The sequence below is a fragment of the Tamandua tetradactyla genome, chromosome 15 (genome assembly GCF_023851605.1).
Source record: "Tamandua tetradactyla isolate mTamTet1 chromosome 15, mTamTet1.pri, whole genome shotgun sequence".
Classification (NCBI taxonomy): Eukaryota; Metazoa; Chordata; class Mammalia; order Pilosa; family Myrmecophagidae; genus Tamandua; species Tamandua tetradactyla.
Genome location: NC_135341.1, coordinates 38,823,802 through 38,841,993, shown reverse-complemented (window position 1 = coordinate 38,841,993; position 18,192 = coordinate 38,823,802). Strand labels below are relative to the sequence as shown.

General features: G+C 33.7%; 1 protein-coding gene across 6 annotated transcripts in view; it reads right to left on the bottom strand.

Annotated features, from left to right (window-relative positions):
• SMARCC1 (SWI/SNF related BAF chromatin remodeling complex subunit C1) overlaps nt 1-18,192 on the bottom strand; it is a 251,121-nt gene that overhangs the window by 108,571 nt on the left and 124,358 nt on the right. For all 6 annotated transcript variants that reach the window (XM_077129473.1, XM_077129470.1, XM_077129467.1 and 3 more), the window contains exons 8-9: nt 11,328-11,403; nt 1,731-1,856 (exon numbers count right to left, since the gene is read on the bottom strand). In XM_077129473.1, coding sequence (XP_076985588.1) covers nt 1,731-1,856; nt 11,328-11,403 — 202 coding nt within the window. The remainder of the gene's footprint in view (nt 1-1,730; nt 1,857-11,327; nt 11,404-18,192) is intronic.

The window sequence follows — 18,192 nt, the reverse complement described above, 5'->3', positions numbered from 1 at the left end:
GAAAAATATGAAACACATGCCATTAAACTGCTAAAGTAAAGATTAGGTGAATGATCTTACAAAAATGTAGCATTATAAAAACTTCTAACTCATTAGCAAAATGAATAAAATAAAGAGTTAAGTTTATGACAGAAAAATTTTTAAATAAGATTGCAACTTACCATTTAAAAGTCACCATGTTAAGTACATTATTCCTATTTGCAGATGACATGATCTTCTATATAAAAAAATGCCAAAGAACCCACAAAAGCACTACCAGAGTTATAAACAAGTTCAGCAAAGTTGCAGAATACAAGTTCAATACACAAAGTCAACACATAGGTAATAACTATCAACTTAATAAAAGAGACCATAATAAAGAACAACTAAAATGATCTAAATTATTAAATTAGGTGAAAGCATCTGAGGTACAAAAAAAATAAAATTTTAAAATCAGAGGTTAAAATATCAACTAAACATTTATTTTCCCTGGTATATTAATCAACCCTAACAACTTCCTTTTAGTGGCTCTGTGGTATCAAACTGGAATCTGAGGCACAAGTTCGTAAGTATATTTTAAAGAAAATCTAAACTAAACAAAGCCTTATATAATAAAACAAGTCTCAATTTAAAGTCTTTAAATGAGATATGAAATCAATGTTGCTATAGTCCCCTTAAAAATTAATGAATAAATAAGCAAACAAATCATCCTAATTTGAACAGAAGTAGATGTGAATGCAACAGCTTAGTAACATGCTAAGCAGATCATAATACTCTTAATGACACAAAAGTCTTGGTTTAAAATGCAGTAAGGGAAAACAAATATAAAAAGAAACCTGCCAGTGAAGTTTAAAAAAGAAAAGTTTAAAGAGAGTCAAATTTAATATGAATGGATGTGAAAAACACAACTTAGAAAGACATTTCTTAAAAATTTAAAAAGAGATACTGTGACAAGTTTTAATGGGAAAGTAAGAAGGTAAAAACGGGAGGGGGAGAGATGTAGTTTCTAAGTTAATGGTTAAAAGAAGTATCTCTGTCTCAATAAGTTTTCAAAGAACTAAAATATAAAACAAAAACCAAACATTTAAGTGTCCCTAAGATTAAGGAGTTAAGAATCACAGGTCTCTTTCTAAAGCATCTAGAAATCCAACATTAACCCATCTCAGTCCTCTTCTCAGTAACAGGTCCTCCTCTAGTGTCACATCTATTTCAAAGACACAAATTATAAGGAATCATGGATAACTATTTAGGTGGGTGGGTTCCTTTAAGTATTACAAAGTATTAACTGTCAGCCTCTCCCCAACCCCAAAAAAGGACTGAACTATAACTCTGAGACCTTTAGGACCTGTACTTTCACTAATTACTATCAGCGCATTCAGTTATTTAAAAATATTAAAACCAAACAACTTTTCTCTGGGAAAACCAACAGCTAAATTAAATTATGATATGATGGTATTTGGAATACAAAACTAAAACTCAGATCTGTACCACTACGACACTATAATCAGCTGTACCACTGCCATACTATAAGAGGCCATTTTAAATCTTAATGATCCTATGAGAGTTTCTTCCCTGTTTAAGGATACCAGCTCCTGAAATGGTTGCTACGGGCTATTCAGTAACTTTTACATACATTTAATGCCCAATAGACCTTGGTTTTTATGCAGTAGAATTAGTTCAATGAAGATTAAATTTGATCAAGAAAAGAAAAATGGAAAGCAGAAAGAGAGAGAACAGTGTCAGCCAAATACCTCTTCATTCTTTGTTGAAATTCGCTGACGGAAACTCACGGGCTTCCTATTCTCATCCACCTCATAATCTTCCTCATTCATCCATTCATTGAAAGTATCAGTGTCCAAAATCCACTTAGCATGAACCTAAAGAAACATCAAGGTACAAATATTTACCTAAGAAATAAAAGCACTCGACCTTTTAATAAACTAAAGTATTCAAAAAGAAAGAAGCTGGTTTAAGCTGGTTTATTATTTCCAAAGCCTCAACTGTATAAAATAGATTAAAAACATAAGACTGCTTTAACTTATATTTAAGTAAGTGGCAACTTAACATTTCTAATTTTTATTCCATGTCTTTTACTAAGCAAGAGTTGGTAAAAATGCCATAGGCAAAAGTAAATTATGTGAAGAAATCGGATTCTCAACAGTTGCTAAAATCAGTTTGGCTTCAGATTTCATTCCACAAAGCAAAATAAAATAAACAAACTAAAAACCAAAATGTTCAAAATGCAGAGTAACTGGAAAAAAATAGAATGAAACATTTAATACATTTTAAAAAGTAAAATAATAAAAATAAAAAAGTAAAAACAGTTTTCAACACCATGAAATAAGACAAAACTGGTGAAATAATTTTACATGTTAAAATATACTGAAAATAAAAGGCAAAATACTGAAAACAATTTTGCCACACCAATTAAGTTAAATTTACTTTAAAAGTTGATTCATATTAATAACAAAATGATTATGACCTAACAGTCATTAAATTAACAATAAGAATAATGATTTGCAAGTAACACTTATTTAGTACTGAGTATATGCCAGGTTATTTAGCCATCTGAATTCATTTAATATTCAACTATCTTGTTGAGTACATACTATTTTTTAAAAATTTATTTTGTATTATCAAACCAAAACAACATAAAAACATGAACATTATTTTTTTTTTTTTACATGGGCAAGGACCGGGAATCAAACATGGGTCCTCTGGCATGGCAGGCAAGCATTCTTGCCTGCTGAGCCACCGTGGCCCAAAACATGAACACTCTTAACATACAAACATTCCATGTATGGCGTACAATCAATGGCTCACAATATCATCACATAGTTATATATTAATCACCATGATCAAGAAAAACTGACTTTTGACAGAACTGGAATTGACACCAAAGCTTCAGTATTTTTCCATCTTCAAAGAAGATAAACACCACATGGGAAAGATAAATGAAATTTACTTACATCATACCATAGTTTAAAAATTAATTCCAGGTGGATTAAAAATGTATATAGGAAAGAAAAACTAAAAACTTTTTAGATGATAATGCTGGAAAATAGCTCACTAACATCAGAATTGGAAAACAAAAGACAAGCTACCAAGAAAACACATTTTAACTCATATAACTGACAATGGATTAGTATGCAGAGTATCTAAAAAACTCCTAGAAATAAAAGTAAAGCAGAATGCAATGGAAAAAAAGAACAAATGAAGGAACATGTACTTTGTAAAAAAGGAAACCCCAAGGATAAAGAGTTCCTGAAAAGATAAACTAATAAAAAAAACACAAACCACAATGAGATGCTGCTTCACCCCCACCAGAGACAAATATTACAAATGTGGAAAACACTAAGCAAGGCTGTGAATCAGAAAACTTAATACAGTGTTTCCCAAATAAATTTTTATGACCAATTTGGCATTACATAGAAAATAATTATCTGCATTGCTTATGAGGTAGCAAGTTCATTGTGAACATATATAAACACGTTATGTTCAAGGAAATTCATAGCACAATTGTTCAAAATACCTTGATGTCCTTGATGTGAAAATAACTACATACTAACAATGTTGTGGTGATTATACTGCAGCACATTCATACAAAAGATTACTTATATTCACCCACAGTAATCTCAGGAATGTAACGTTAAACAAAAAGTCAAGTCACAAAAGAATATAGTATGATTCCACTGACATTAAAAGCTGTTAAGACAGGCAAAAAATGGAAAGGATTTGTACAGCTATACCTACATATGTGGTATACTATAATGAGAAAAAAGTAAGTAGAACACTTGGAATAGTTACCACTGGAAGGGCAGGGAACCGGACAAATGCAAGGATTTCTTCAAAGTTAATGGTAATGTTCTTTTTTATCAAGAGAGTGGGGCACACACAGATATTTACTATGATCCTTTTTTATTATCCACATATTTTATAACTACTACTAATATATATAAAATTTAATTTAAAAATTAAGTTGCTAACTTTGTCACAGCAACCACACTTTCTAAAAAAAAACAAAACACATGGACACTATTTTATAAAGCAATACAGAAAATAAAAGAAGGAAGTCCAATTTAAATTTTCTAACTAAAGACAGTTACCTTTCCTTTCCTAAGTTTCAGTGAAACAAAGTATTATACTAACTTTTTATCACATAAGTGGGATAAAAATACACATTTCGAAGGAGAAAAAGAAAGAACATAAAATATTTGACTCATAAAGAACATGTTCATTTAATTTTTTTTTTTTTTTTTTTTTTTTTTTTTAAGAGAGAGGGAGGAAGGGAAGGAAAGACAGAGAGAAGGAAGGAAGGATGGAAGGAAGGAAGGGAGGAAGAAAGGGAAACATCTTTTAAACATTTTCTTGTTTTATTATATTTTGTTTGTTTGTTTGTTTTTTACATGGGCTGGGGCCGGGAATCGAACCGGGGTCCTCCGGCATAGCAGGCAAGCACTCTTGCCCGCTGAGCCACCGCAGCCCGCCCTGTTCATTTAATTTTAAAATGGGATAACATTGGTTATAGAATCACAATGCTATTCAGATTTAATGGGATAAATTAAAAATAATTATTTATAATACAGTAGAAGTTATATAATCAGCAGCTACCTGAATTTCTAATGAAAATTTTTATATGTAAACAACATGTACAAAAGGATAATTTTTTGTTTTGATTTCTTGGAGATAAATGATCAAGAATTTTTTTAAAATCACTGATGTAAAGAATTTGTAATTGCTTTTTTACTGCTGACAGGAAATTTTTCTAGCTATAGGATTTATTTTTTAAAGCCATCCTATTTTCCTAAAAAACAAAACAAAAATGCCCTCCTTGTATCATTCCTTACTAACATTTACCATAACAATAAATTAAAGCTAAGGATCATAAGGAAAGTAGATACAAAAGCCACAGAAAGCCATCCAAGCGGATCTTTCTAACAATGACTCTCTGAAAGAGGGCATAACACCTTCCTCTAACTCAGAAGCTGATTTTATAAGGAGAATAAAAGGGAATGGTAAAAACTAGCAGTAAAAAAATCAGCTAGTTTATTTACTAAGAATTAAGAATTTTTCAATCCTGGTCTTTTCTGTTAGAAACAAATTTAACATTCCCCCAATAAACAGTGCAGAATGGACTTCAGCATAGCATAGATACTAAACTTCATGCAGGAAAAGAGAAATGCCAATTAAAACTAACCAAACCCCTCTCTCAGCCAACAAGGCAAGCAAACTATAGCCCTCCCCTCGCTAGGTGGGACATGACTGCCAGGGGTGTAAACCTCCTTGGCCATATGGGACAGAAATCCTAGAATGAGCTGTAACTCAGCATCAAGGTATTGAGAAAATCTTGACAGAGAAGGGTAAGAGAGAATGAGACAAAATAAGTGTCAGTGGCTGAGATATCTCAAACAGAGTCAAGAGGTTACCCTGGAGGTTATTCTTAAGCATTTTATAGATATCCCCTTTTTAGTTTAAAGTATATTAGAAACTTCTGGAAGATGAATGTATAATGATATAGCTTTTGCAATGTGACTGTGATTGCTTGTGAAAACCTTGTGTCTGAGGCTCCTTTTAACTACGATACTGACAGGTGAGTAAAAAATATGGATTAAAAATTTATTTAAAAGAAGAAAACAAAAACAAAAACAAAAAATAATAAATTTAAAAATTCAAAATATTTTAATGATTATTAATAATCACATGTCCAAAATATGTTAATTGAAAAGTGATAAACATTTCTGTAAAGTTTTAATTTTTACCATATGCATATTAGATGTTCAACATGTGGTAATGAATAAAGTATTTTGCAATCAGAAAAATAAAAAAATTAAAATTAAACACAAACAAAAACTAACCAGAGATACTATTTCTCATATATCAGGACTGGCAAAAATTCAAAAGCTTGACAAAGTTGTGGCGCTACAAGGAAAGCTTGTGAAATTCCTCTGTTACAGAGGACTACTAATAAAACTACCTATTCATTGCCCTTACTAGCAGGAAAATGTGCTGCAATTTTCAGAAACATCTGTAAAATGAGATAATACTTTAAAAGGAATAATAAGAATATCAAAAGATAAATACTTTTCATTTTTATAAACCATAAAGAGCAAATATGTACAGGTGTATGTGGCAGAGCAAAGTTCCTAATGGAAGAAGAAAAGAACTACTAACCATTTGGTATTAGTACAACAAAACACGAAAATCTGTAAGAGAAAAAACTAAAATAAGAACTCAAGGAGATAATAATATTTCCTTTAACTTCCTATGTTTTGGAGCAACTAGAAAGAAAAACCTGAAAATATGGAACGGTAACCCAGCCCAAACTTTGAAATCTGTTCTGTAATTACTTGTTGAAATTTACTTTGAAAATTGCTCTTTTTTGGTATATATGTTGTATGTCACAATAAAAAAAAAGGTTTAAAAAAATGAAGGATAAAATAAATTGGGTAGATGGAAATACTAGTGGTCCATGAGAGGGAGGGGTAAGGGGTATGATATGTGTATTAGCTGGGGTTCTCTAGAAAAACAGAATCATCAGGAAATATCTGTAGATATAAAATTTATAAAAGTGTCTAACGTAACCCTGGGAACATAGAGTCCAAAATCTGTAGGGCAGGCTATGAAGCTGATGACTCTGATGAAAAGTCTAGACAAACTCTACAGGAGAGGCTCACCAGCCGAAGCAGGAAGAAAGACTACCTCTTCTGAATCCTCCTCAAAAGCCTTCCAGTGACTAGATTAAACATCAATCATCGCAGAGGACACTCCCCTTGGCTGATTACAAATGCAAATGAACTGTGGATGCAGCTGACACGATCATAATTTAATTCTATGAAATGGCCTCATAGCAACAGACCAGCCAATACTTGCTTAACCAGACAAACCGGTACCACCACCTGGCCAAGTTGACCAATGTACCTGACCATGACAGTATGCTTGAGTTTTTTCATCTTTCTTTCTTTTTCTGGAGTGACGCAAATGTTCAAAAAAAAATGATCATGGTGATGAATACACAACTGCAATGATAGTGTGAGCCACTGAGTGTACACCATGTACAGAATGTTATTTTTATTTTTTGCTAAGAATGTTTGTTAACTTTTATCAAGAAAAATATTTAAAAAAAAACCTCAAGGAGACAAAAGAAAAAACTTATAAATTGGAAAAGATATGAGCAACAGGCTACAAAAGATGTAAAAATGATTCAAACATATGCATAGATGCTAAACTTCATGCAGGAAAAGAGAAATGTAAATTAAAACTAACCAGAGATACTACTTCTCATAAATCAGGATTGGCGGAAATTCAAAACCTTGACAAAGTTGTGGGACTACAAGGAAAGCTTGTGAAGCTCTTCTGCTATGGAGGACTACTAATAAAACTACCTATTCATTACCCTTCAATCAACAACACTACTTTTAGAAATTTACCCTGAAGATACACCTTCAACAATTTGTACATACATGTGGCACAAGGTTATTCATTACACTATTATCTGTAATTATAAAACAATGCAAATTATCCAAAGGTACAGGCATAGGCAAATGGTAGACTAAAACTCCAGTATACACAATGGAGCACTACATAGGTATAAACAACCAGGACTTCCAGGACAGATTATTAAGTGGAAAAGGAAAAGTATAAAAGATCATCTACAGCATGCCACCATTTATGTAAGAAAATGGGGGAAATAACAACCCATATATATGTCTGCTTATCTTGACAAAGGAAATACAGGAAAGATAAACCAGAAAGCAGTGAGGCAGTTAAAGCATAAGGGGAAGTGGGCAGAAGGAATATATGAGGGAATGTATGTCTCAGAAACACGTTAAATTATACATATTCAAAATAAAAATTTAATCAGTCAGGACTGGAAGGGGGAAAGGAAACACTGAAACAGAAAGCAACCTGTAACAAATAAACCCATTTTTACTTCAAATGAATAATATAACCACACTGAAGTGGAAAAAAAGAAACAGTCAAATCCAAATAATTCACAAACACAGTATTTGCCTACATACTATTAATTGGGCAGGGAAGGAGCTGAGGGGAGACTAACAACCATATTTTGCACTCTCTTTAGTAATTTTATTCACTGTAGCGGCATGGGCAATGCAATTCTGAAATTAATTCAAATGTTATTAAAAGGACTGAGTAAATGTATGATTTTGTTGGGAGCCAGGGCTTTTATTCTGGGAAGAGAGACATACAAATATGGAAGTAAAAATACGGAGGGCAAAAATAAAACTTGTGGGGATGAATTAGAACTAGAGGTATCATATAAGATATGAGATCTTATATGGTCTCATGATTTCAAAAATATGATATCATGTGTGTACACAAGTATGCATGAACACATATTTGTACAAACATACCCAGGTACATGTATGTGTTCATGTGGGTCTATACTTAAACACACACATGCTATACTTCAGAGTTCTCTTCAGAGAAAGGACCTAGAAGTAAAGATACCTCAGTAGCACTGAACATACCTGTGTCCAGGTCTTGGTCTCTAATTCCTGTTCCTACTAAAAAGAATGAAAGTTCCTCTAAGAAATTACTGATCCTAAGTATGAGGAATAGAAGGCTCAAGATATGCCTGGAACATTTTCCTATGCTATAAAGAAGCCCTCAAAAAAGATGGAGTCTTGTCCCAAGGATGTTAAAAGGCAAAGTTTAAAAAGCTCCTCCTGGCTAAATGTGAAACAATTTAAGCATGAAAATAATTAAGGAGAATAATGAACTATAAATATAGTTCACTGGACTAGAGAAATCAAATCTCTAAATAGATTTTAGAGAAACTAGTGAGACTAGCCAAAAACTAAAGGACAAATACTGTATGGTCCCACTGATGTGAACTGACATTAGAGAATAAACTTGGAATATGTCATTGGTAACGGAGACCATCAGGAGTTAGAAATAGGGTAAGATAATGGGTAATTGGAGCTGAAGGGATACAGACTGTGCAACAGGACTGGATACAAAAACTCAAAAATGGACAGCACAATACTACCTAATTGTAATGTAATTATGTTAAAACACTGAATGAAGCTGCATCTGAGCTATAGTTATTTTTTGTCTGTTTGTTTGTTTGTTTTTATATATATTTTTTGTATTTTTTATTTTTATTTTTTTCTCTATATTATCATTTTATTTCTTTTTCTGTTTCTTGCTATTTCTTTTTCTAAATCGATGCAAATGTACTAAGAAATGATGATCATACATCTATGTGAAAATATTAAGAATTACTGATTGCATATGTAGAATGGAATGATTTCTAAATGTTGTGTTAGTTAATTTTTTTTAATTAATAAAAAAAAAAAGTGAAAAAAAAAAAGGAGATATATCATATAAACCAATACCTGATTCTAGATTGGATTCCACACTAGAGGTTAAAACAAAACAAAACAAAAATTCTATAAAGGACATTATTGAGAAAATTGACAAAACCAAAAATAAGTACAAAAATTGGGCCAATGTTAAATTTAAATTTACTGAATTTGATAACTGTACTGTGGTTTTGAATGAGAATTCCTTAATTCCTAGGCAACAAATATAAATATTTAGGGGTAAAGGCCTACAACATATACAATTTATTCTCTAATGGTTCAGAAAAACATATGAATAAACACACAAAGAGAATAAATGATAAAAATAAAAAATGACAAAATATTAACATTAGGCAAACATGGATAAAGGGTGCACAAGTATTCCACATTCTATTCTTACTCTTGCATATTTTCTGTGAGATTGAAATTATTTCCAGATAAAAAGCTTTAAAAAAAAGACTAATTTTTTTACTCCCATTTTCCAAATGTGGAATTTGAAGCACAAAAGTTCAATCTTTTCCAACGTCACACAATTAGAAATTGGTGAACCAACTCTAAAATCTATTAAAATCTGACTCCAACTAAGTGCTCATTATATTATACAAAGGTCAATAAAATCATGTATAAATACCATTGTTACTGAAAGAAAACAGAAGTCCCTGTACAAATGGCTGATTCCAGGGTTGGGACATGGAAAGTAGAAACTAAATTTGGAATATCTTTTTGTGCCAGAAATTAGTAGTACCCCAAAAAACAGATCAAGTAATGCTAAAATGGTACAGAAACTGCCTCACTGGAGCTCCTGCTGGCCAAATTTGGGACGATTTGAAAATGAAGGACAACAGTAATGTCATTGGCTCCCTGAGTTCATACTGATTCTGCAGATGCATATAAATGGAGAAGAGATAGTTCATCCCCATTGCAAAATGCCAACTACAAGCAAAGATGGAACAGACAGTTCGAAAAGCGCCATTTTGCAACCATCCCGGTAATAACTAATTAGTCAGGCAAACTTTGGGGTAAGAATATATTGAGAAAAAGAATATTTACATAGTCTGAAAGTATCTCCCTATAATGTAAATTTAATAACAATGAAAAAGTGGTAATGTTATAGTTGCGAAACTCTGCAAGCACTACCTTAACAAATAATCAAACTAAATATCAGCATGGGCCACCATGACATTATGGCCCTCCTGATATGACACACAGAGAATACAGTACTACTTAAGAAGAATTCTAGCTAAAAAGGCATAGCCTGAATATAATAAGAAAATATCACATAGACCGAAATTCAGGAAAATTCCATAAAACTGATCTACAGGCTTCAAAATGCCAAAGTTACGAAGACACAGAAAGACCAAAGACTGTCTCAGATTAAAGAAGACTAAAGAGATTTGACAAATAAATGCAGTGTGTGATCCTGGATCAGGGGAAAAACTCACTGTAAAGCATATTACTGGGACAACTGGTGAAAATGGAATATGGGCCTTCTATTAGATGACAGTTTCAAAAATGAATTTCTAAAACAACTAACAATAGGGGAATCTGCGAAAAAGGTATAAAGTAGTACTCTGTACTATTATAGAACTCTAAAAATCATTTCCATGTTAAAAGCTGGAAAATAAACTTAAAGCAAAGACTCTTACAATTACAATTGAAATTATTTCCAAAATAACTCTTTTGTCAGAGTAAAAGTCCTGCAGGCAGAATCTCCACCCTTCCTTAATACAACATCAATGATGCTCAAACTCCACTCCTCATACTCCACCCTTCTCAACTATCTCACACCACAAACTGACTTGGCTTTGGAGTCCTTCAAATATCACTGAAGACATTTCATTTAAGAAATGAATAATTACAACTTCACAGCAATGTGATCTTCTAATACAGATAACAAGAAAAGGTAACCACCATTCTATACCTCCTTAAAATATTGTTCTGGAGAACAGCTGAGAAGAATTAGTAAATCACTTCAGGATAAAGTTGACCTTTGTTTTATTTTGCCTTTAAAGGAACACTTACCTTCCATGGTTTTTCTGGAATTGGTGGCTCTTCAATTTCGGCATCAACATCACTATTGTGGACCCAAGTATCATAGCTAGAAAGAAAATGAAAAAAAGAATTAGAAATCAAGTTCTTTCATTGGAAAGGCCTTTATCAAATAGAAAAAATAGGTATTAGAAATACTATTAAGAGATGGGTTGCTGGACCAGATAAGTTCTGAAATACAGAGGGGCCAACCCTTCCAGAACATCAGCTAGTTCCATCCCCCTATCCCATATTATCGACAGCCCCTTCCAACATGAAAAAGTTAGAATGGGCATAGCCCAATACCACTAAAGAGTAGGAGAAAAATCAAAAATGATGGTGGAGTTACACAGAGAAGGCTGGGTTTAACAAATGAGTATGAGTGAGGAATCATTATACTTAGAGTTCTTTTAGCCTCCAACACTTCAGAGCAGCTAGAAATAAAAACCTAAAATTGTAGAATTGCAACCCATACCAAACTCTGAAATCTGTTCTACAACTAACTGCTGTGATGTACTTTGAAATTTATTGCTTTTACGTATATGTTATTTAAAGAGAAGTATAACAGAAATGATAGGATTTAACAAAGGAGCATGATTGCTGAATCATTATATTGATAATTCTGTTGGTCTTCAGTGACTTGGAGCAGCTAAAGGAAAAAATGAAAAATCGTGGAACTGTAACCCATACCAAATTTTAAAATCTCTTCTATAACTACTTGTTAAAATGTACTTGAGGGTGGTGCCGATAGTGCTCTCACTGTGGCACCGCAGTGGCAGAGTTCTCATCTGCCATGCTGGGGACCCGGGTTCAATTCCTGGTGACTGCCCATGGGGAAAAAAAAAAAGCCTACAAAAAAAAAACGTACTTGAAAATAAGCTTTTTTGAATATATGCTATATTTTACAATTAAAAAAAGTTAAAAAAAAAAAAAAAAAAAGAAATACTACTAAGATCCCACAATAGCAAATTATCAAACACTTTTGTTTCTACCACTCTGCCGAAAAGGCTTTTCTGTAGTTGTCACCAGTAACCTTCACATTGCTAAACTTAAAATTCAAGCCTCAGTCCATTTTGTATTCAAATTAAACACAAAACTGTCAACAACTTATTGCTCTCTCTTCAAAGAACTGTCCTTTACTCCAGGGACAGTACTACCACCTGGCTCTTTTACCAGTTTCTCCCCTTCTCCCAAAGTGTATCAACAACTGAAGGCCCCAGGCCCAGTTTTTTGGCCATTCTTTTTATCTCCTCTTTTCTCAGTGATCTCGTTCAGGCCCATGGTTTCAAAATTATATTGACCAATCTAAATTTTCCATGTGCCCTCTCTTCTGAATTCTGGACTTCAGAATCCCATGGCCAACTGCACATCTCCTCTTACATGTCTAATAATCTTCTCAAACCTAACAAACACAAATAGTACTTACAATGCCACATTGTACAATGCCACAAATATGTTCAAGCCAATCAACTCCATTTCTGTAAATACCAATTCCATCATTCCAGTTACTCAGATCAAAATCCTTGGGAAACCTCCTTGACTCCAATTTTAATCACCTCCTACATCCAAATCATCAGGAAATTCTACCAGCTCCAGCTTTAAAATATGTCCAGAATCTGTCTGCTTCTCACTTCCTACACCCCACGCAATAGTCTCCCTGGTTCTGCTTTTGGCCCCCTGGAGTCAATTTTACACAGAACAACTACAGTGACTCTTTTGAAAACTAAGTCAGACCACATCACTCCTCTGCTCTAAACCCTTCAACAGTAAAAGGCAAAATCCTTACAGTGGTTGCCACAGACCAAGCTTGGGTCCTATTACTCCTGCCCTGACCCATCTCCAAATCTTCTCCCCTCACTAATGTTAACTCAAGCCACACAAGCTTTCTTGGTGTTCCTGAAACATGCCAAGCAGCTGCCACCCAAGTCTTTGTACATACTGCTCCTATTTGCATAAAATGCTCCTCACTGCCAAGTTATTATATGATTCACTCCCTCACATCTTCACATCTCTGTGTCCAAATGCCCTCTTATTAGTGAGGTCTAATTCACTAAACTAAATCATTCCTTCTACTACTCCACAATTTGAAATAAGCATAAAATTATCTACCAAATTAAAACTCTATTAATGCCTCTATACTGGCTAATGCAAACATTAAAACTAAATGGCAAAAAAAAACCAAAAACACTAAATGGCATCTAAATGAAATAAAAGGATGGTAACAAGCATTAGCCCTCTTTGTAGTCACCACTAAGCAATCAGTTCAAAAGCATCTGAAATAAGTACAGCTCTACATATCTACTGATAGTATTCTGTTACGTTTTCTAGGAACACTTAAACATGGGCTGGGATAAAAATAAAAGTCCCTATGCCAATTTAGTATATACCAGGTAAAGATTACAATGTGTGAAAAATGATCACCTTTTAATTTTTGTATAAAAGTCTCAATTAGAAAATGCAACATAGATGGACCTATTGGGCATAGAATAGTCAATTTAAAAAAGCAAACTAATGAGGCTTTTTGAGAAAAAAATCTGAGCTAGCCACTACACTTTTTTGATAAGGTAAAGACTGACAACAACATACCTGATGTCTGATATAAAATTTCTATCAACCCTCTACTTACGTAGCTTGTAATCATAAATTTAAGTTTCCATCTAATTAGTTTTGAAGGCCAGAGCACATTCCTGTGGTAGTTCCTATAATATTTAAAAGTTTGTTTAAATAGTGCCAAGGATAACTTGAAGCTTGAGACTAAAAACATTTTACAGAAAGCATTTATTCAAATGTTTACCATAAAAAATTATTACTTCACTTAAAGTTATCAATTACAGTTCAGAGGAAACTGATTGCCAAACAGACTTGATTTTTTTTAATACCTTTGAAGTAGTTCTTGAAAGAACTTATTTCTCTAGTGTAATCAGTGTGACATAGGTCTACACAATCTCTGTCAATCATGTTCCCCTTCAGTATGATAATATTACTTATAGACCCACTAGAGAAGTGCCTTCACTTTATTTCCTTACATTTGAGTTCAACCTCATTAGCTACTTGTTCACCCATCTCCAGCTTCTATGTATCTTTAAGTCCCCTAGAATTTGTATAATAAGCCTCTGATTTGACCTTTAACGTGATCATAAAAGTGGAGTCATACAGTATCTATCCTTTTGTTGTCTGGCTTATTAAATTTAGTATTATGTCAAGGCTCATCCATCTTGTCATGCACTTCAGGATGTCATTTCGTCTTACTGCTGCATATTATTCCATCGTCTGTATACACCACATTTTGCTAATCCTTTTATTTGTCTTTTGATGGGCATCTGGATTGTTTCCATCTTTCGGTGATTGCGAATAACAGTGCTATGAACAACAGCGTGCAAATGTATGTCTGTGTCACTGCTTTCAGCTCTTCTGGGTATATACCAAGTAGTGCTATTGCTGGGTCACAGGGCACCTCAATATTTAGTTTCCTAAGGAACCGCCAAACTGTCTTCCATATGGCTGTACCATCATACATTCCCACCAGCAATGCATAAGTGTCCCAATTTCTCCACATTTTTCCCCAACATATGACATTTCCTGTTTGTTTAATAGCAGCCATTCTTATGGGAGTGAGATGTTATCTCATTGTAGTCTTGATCTGCATTTCCCTTATAGCTGATGAAAATGAGCATCTCTTCATATACTTTTGAGCCATCTGTGTTTGCTCTTCAGAAAAATGCCTATTCGTATCTTTAGCCCATTTAATAACTGGGTTGTTTGTTCTTTTGTTGGTGAGTTGTATGATTTCTTTATGTATAAAGGATATCAAACCTTTGTCCAATGTGTGATTCTCAAATATTTTCTCCCATTGAGTTGGCTGCTTCTTCACCTTTTTGACAAAGTCTTTTGAGGTGCAGAAGCATCTGATTTTGAGGAGTTTCCATTTGTCCATTTTTTCTTTTGTTGCTTGTGCTTTGCCTATAAAGTTTAGGAAGCTACCTCCTATTACTAGGTCTTGAAGGTGTTTCCCTACATTTTCTTCTAGAATCTTTATGGTGCTAGGTCTTACATTTAGGTGTTTGATCCACTTTGAGTTAATTTTTGTATAGGGTATAAGGCAAGGGTCCTCTTTCATTCTTTTGGCTATTGATATCCAGCTCTCCCATGCCCATTTATTGAAAAGACTATTTTGTCCCAGTTCAGGGGTTTGGGGGCCTTATAAAAAATCAGTTGACCATAGACTTGGTGGTCTATTTCTGCACTCTCAATTCAATTCCATTGGTCAATATTTCTGTGTTTGTGTGCCAATACCATGCTGTTCTGACCACTGTGGGTTTATAATAAGTTTTAAAGTCAGGAAGTGTTAATCCTCCCACTCTGTTCTTTTTTAGAATACTTTTAGCTATTCGGGGTCTCTTTTCCTTTCAGATGAATTTGGTAACCAGCTTTTCCAAGCCTTCAAAATAGGTTGTTGCAATTTTGATTGGTACTGCATTGAATCTGTAGATCAATTTGGGCAGAACTGACATCTTAACTATATTTAAACCTTCCTATACATGAGCACGGAACATCTTCCCATCCATTTAGATCTTCTTTGATTTCTTTTAGCTATGTTATATAGCTTTTTATGTACAAGTCCTTTACGTCCCTACTTAAATTCATTCCTAGGAACCTGATTCCTTTAGTTGCTATTCTGAATTTTGCACATTAATTTTATATCCCACTATCTTGTTAAATTTTATTATTAGCTCATGTAACTCTGTTGTAGATTTCTCAGGATTTTACAAGTACACTATCATGTCATCTGCAAATAATGAAAGCTTTACTTCTTCCTTTCCAATGTGTATGCCTTTTATTTCTTTGTCCTGCCTGATGTTCTGGCTAGAACTTCCTGTACAATGCTGAACAACAGTGATGACAGAGGGCATCCTTGCCTCATTCCAGATGTTAGGGGGAAAGCTTTCAGTCTGTTTCCATTGAATATGATGCTGGCTATCAGTTTTTTCATATATTCCCTTTATGATATGGAGGAAGTTACCTTTGATTCCTATCTTTTGAAGTGTTTTTATCAGAAAAGGGTGTTGAATTTTGTCAAATGCTTATTCATCATTAATCAAGATGATCATGTGATTTTTTCCTTTCGATGTGTTAATGTGCTATATTACATTAAGTAATTTTCTTGTGTTAAACCATCCTTGCATTCCTGGTATAACACCACTTGGTGGGGGTCTATAATTCTTTTAATATGTTATTGGATCCAATCTGCTAGTATTCTGCTGAGAATTTTTGCACCTGTGTCCATTAAGGAGACACTGGCCAGTAGTTTTCCTTTCTCGTAACATCTTTACTCAGTTTTGGTATTAAAATTATTTTAGCTTCATAAAATGAGTTAGGTAGTGTTCCTTTTTCCAGAATTTTTTAGAAAAGTTTGAGCAGGACTGGTGTTACTTCTTTTTGGAATGTTTGATAAAATTCCCTTGTGAGGCCATCTGGCTCTGGGCTTTTCTTTGTAGGAAGATTTTTGATGACTGATTCAATCTCTACTTGTGATTGGTTTGTTGAGATCTATTTCTTCTTGAGTCAGTGTAGCTTGCTTGTGTGTCTCCAGGAATTCGCCCATTTCATCTAAGTTGTCTAGTTTGTTGGCATATAGTTGTTCCAAGTATTGTCTTATGATTTATTTTTTCAGAGTCTGTGGTAAAGCACCCCTCTCATTTCTCATTTTGTTTATTTGCATTCTCTCTTTTTTCCTTTGCTAGGTTTGCTAGTGGCCCATCAGCTTTATCGATTTTCTGAAAGAACAACTTTTGGTTTTATTGATCCTTTCTATTGTTCTTTTGTTCCCCCATTCATTTATCTCTGCTTTAATCTTTATTTGTCATCTACTATTTGCTTTGGGGTTAGTTTGCTGTTCTTTCTCAAGTTCCTCCAGGTGAGCAGTTAGGTCCTTGATTTTTGCTCTATCTTGTTTATTAATATAGGCATTTAGGGCAATAAATTTTGCCCTCAGCACAGCCTTTATCACACCCCATAAGTTCTGGTATGTTGTATTATCATCTTCATTCATCTCCAGATAACTACTCATTTCTCTAGCAATTTCTTCTTTGATCCACTGGTTGTTTAAGAATGTATTATTTAATCTCCATATATTTGTGAATGTTCTCATTCTTTGGTGGTTATTGATATCCACCAGACAGACTTGATTTTGTTCTAACTAATTCAATATGCATAAAAAAGACTGAATTTACTCTTAAATTTTGAACATGTCTATACTAGACTGAATCATGTAAGCCACAAAGTTATGTCCAAGTCCTAATCCCTTTTCCTGTATGAACCCATTTGTAAAGAAGACCTCTGAAGATGTTATAATTAGCTTAGATGTAGCCAAAGTACATGAGGGTGGTCCTAATCCAATATGGCTGAAGTCCTTATAAGCAAAAGAAATCGGGCAAGTCAGGTCAGGAGAAGCTAGAAACCAGAAGAAGTCAGAGAATTAGGCAGAATGCCATGTGACAGAGGCAGAGATACAAGCCAAGGAACTCCTAGGATGGTGGGAACATAACACCAAAACTCTATACTCTGGAAGAAAATAAGGCCTATTCAGCACCTTGATTTTGGACTTAGCTTCTAAAATCGTGAAACAACAAATTTCTGTTGCTTAAGTCAACTAGTTAAGTGGTATTTGTCATAACAGCCCAGACAAACTAAGTTAATATCTAAAGACATATTTCCTTGTTTTAAAAATATAATTATAGCACATTTCTAAGTGAAAGAAACCAGACTCAAAAGAATATATGCTATATGATTCTGGTATTAAGGAAATTCTGGAAAAGGCATATCTCTATCGTTAAAATATCAGTGGCTGCCATAAGTTCAC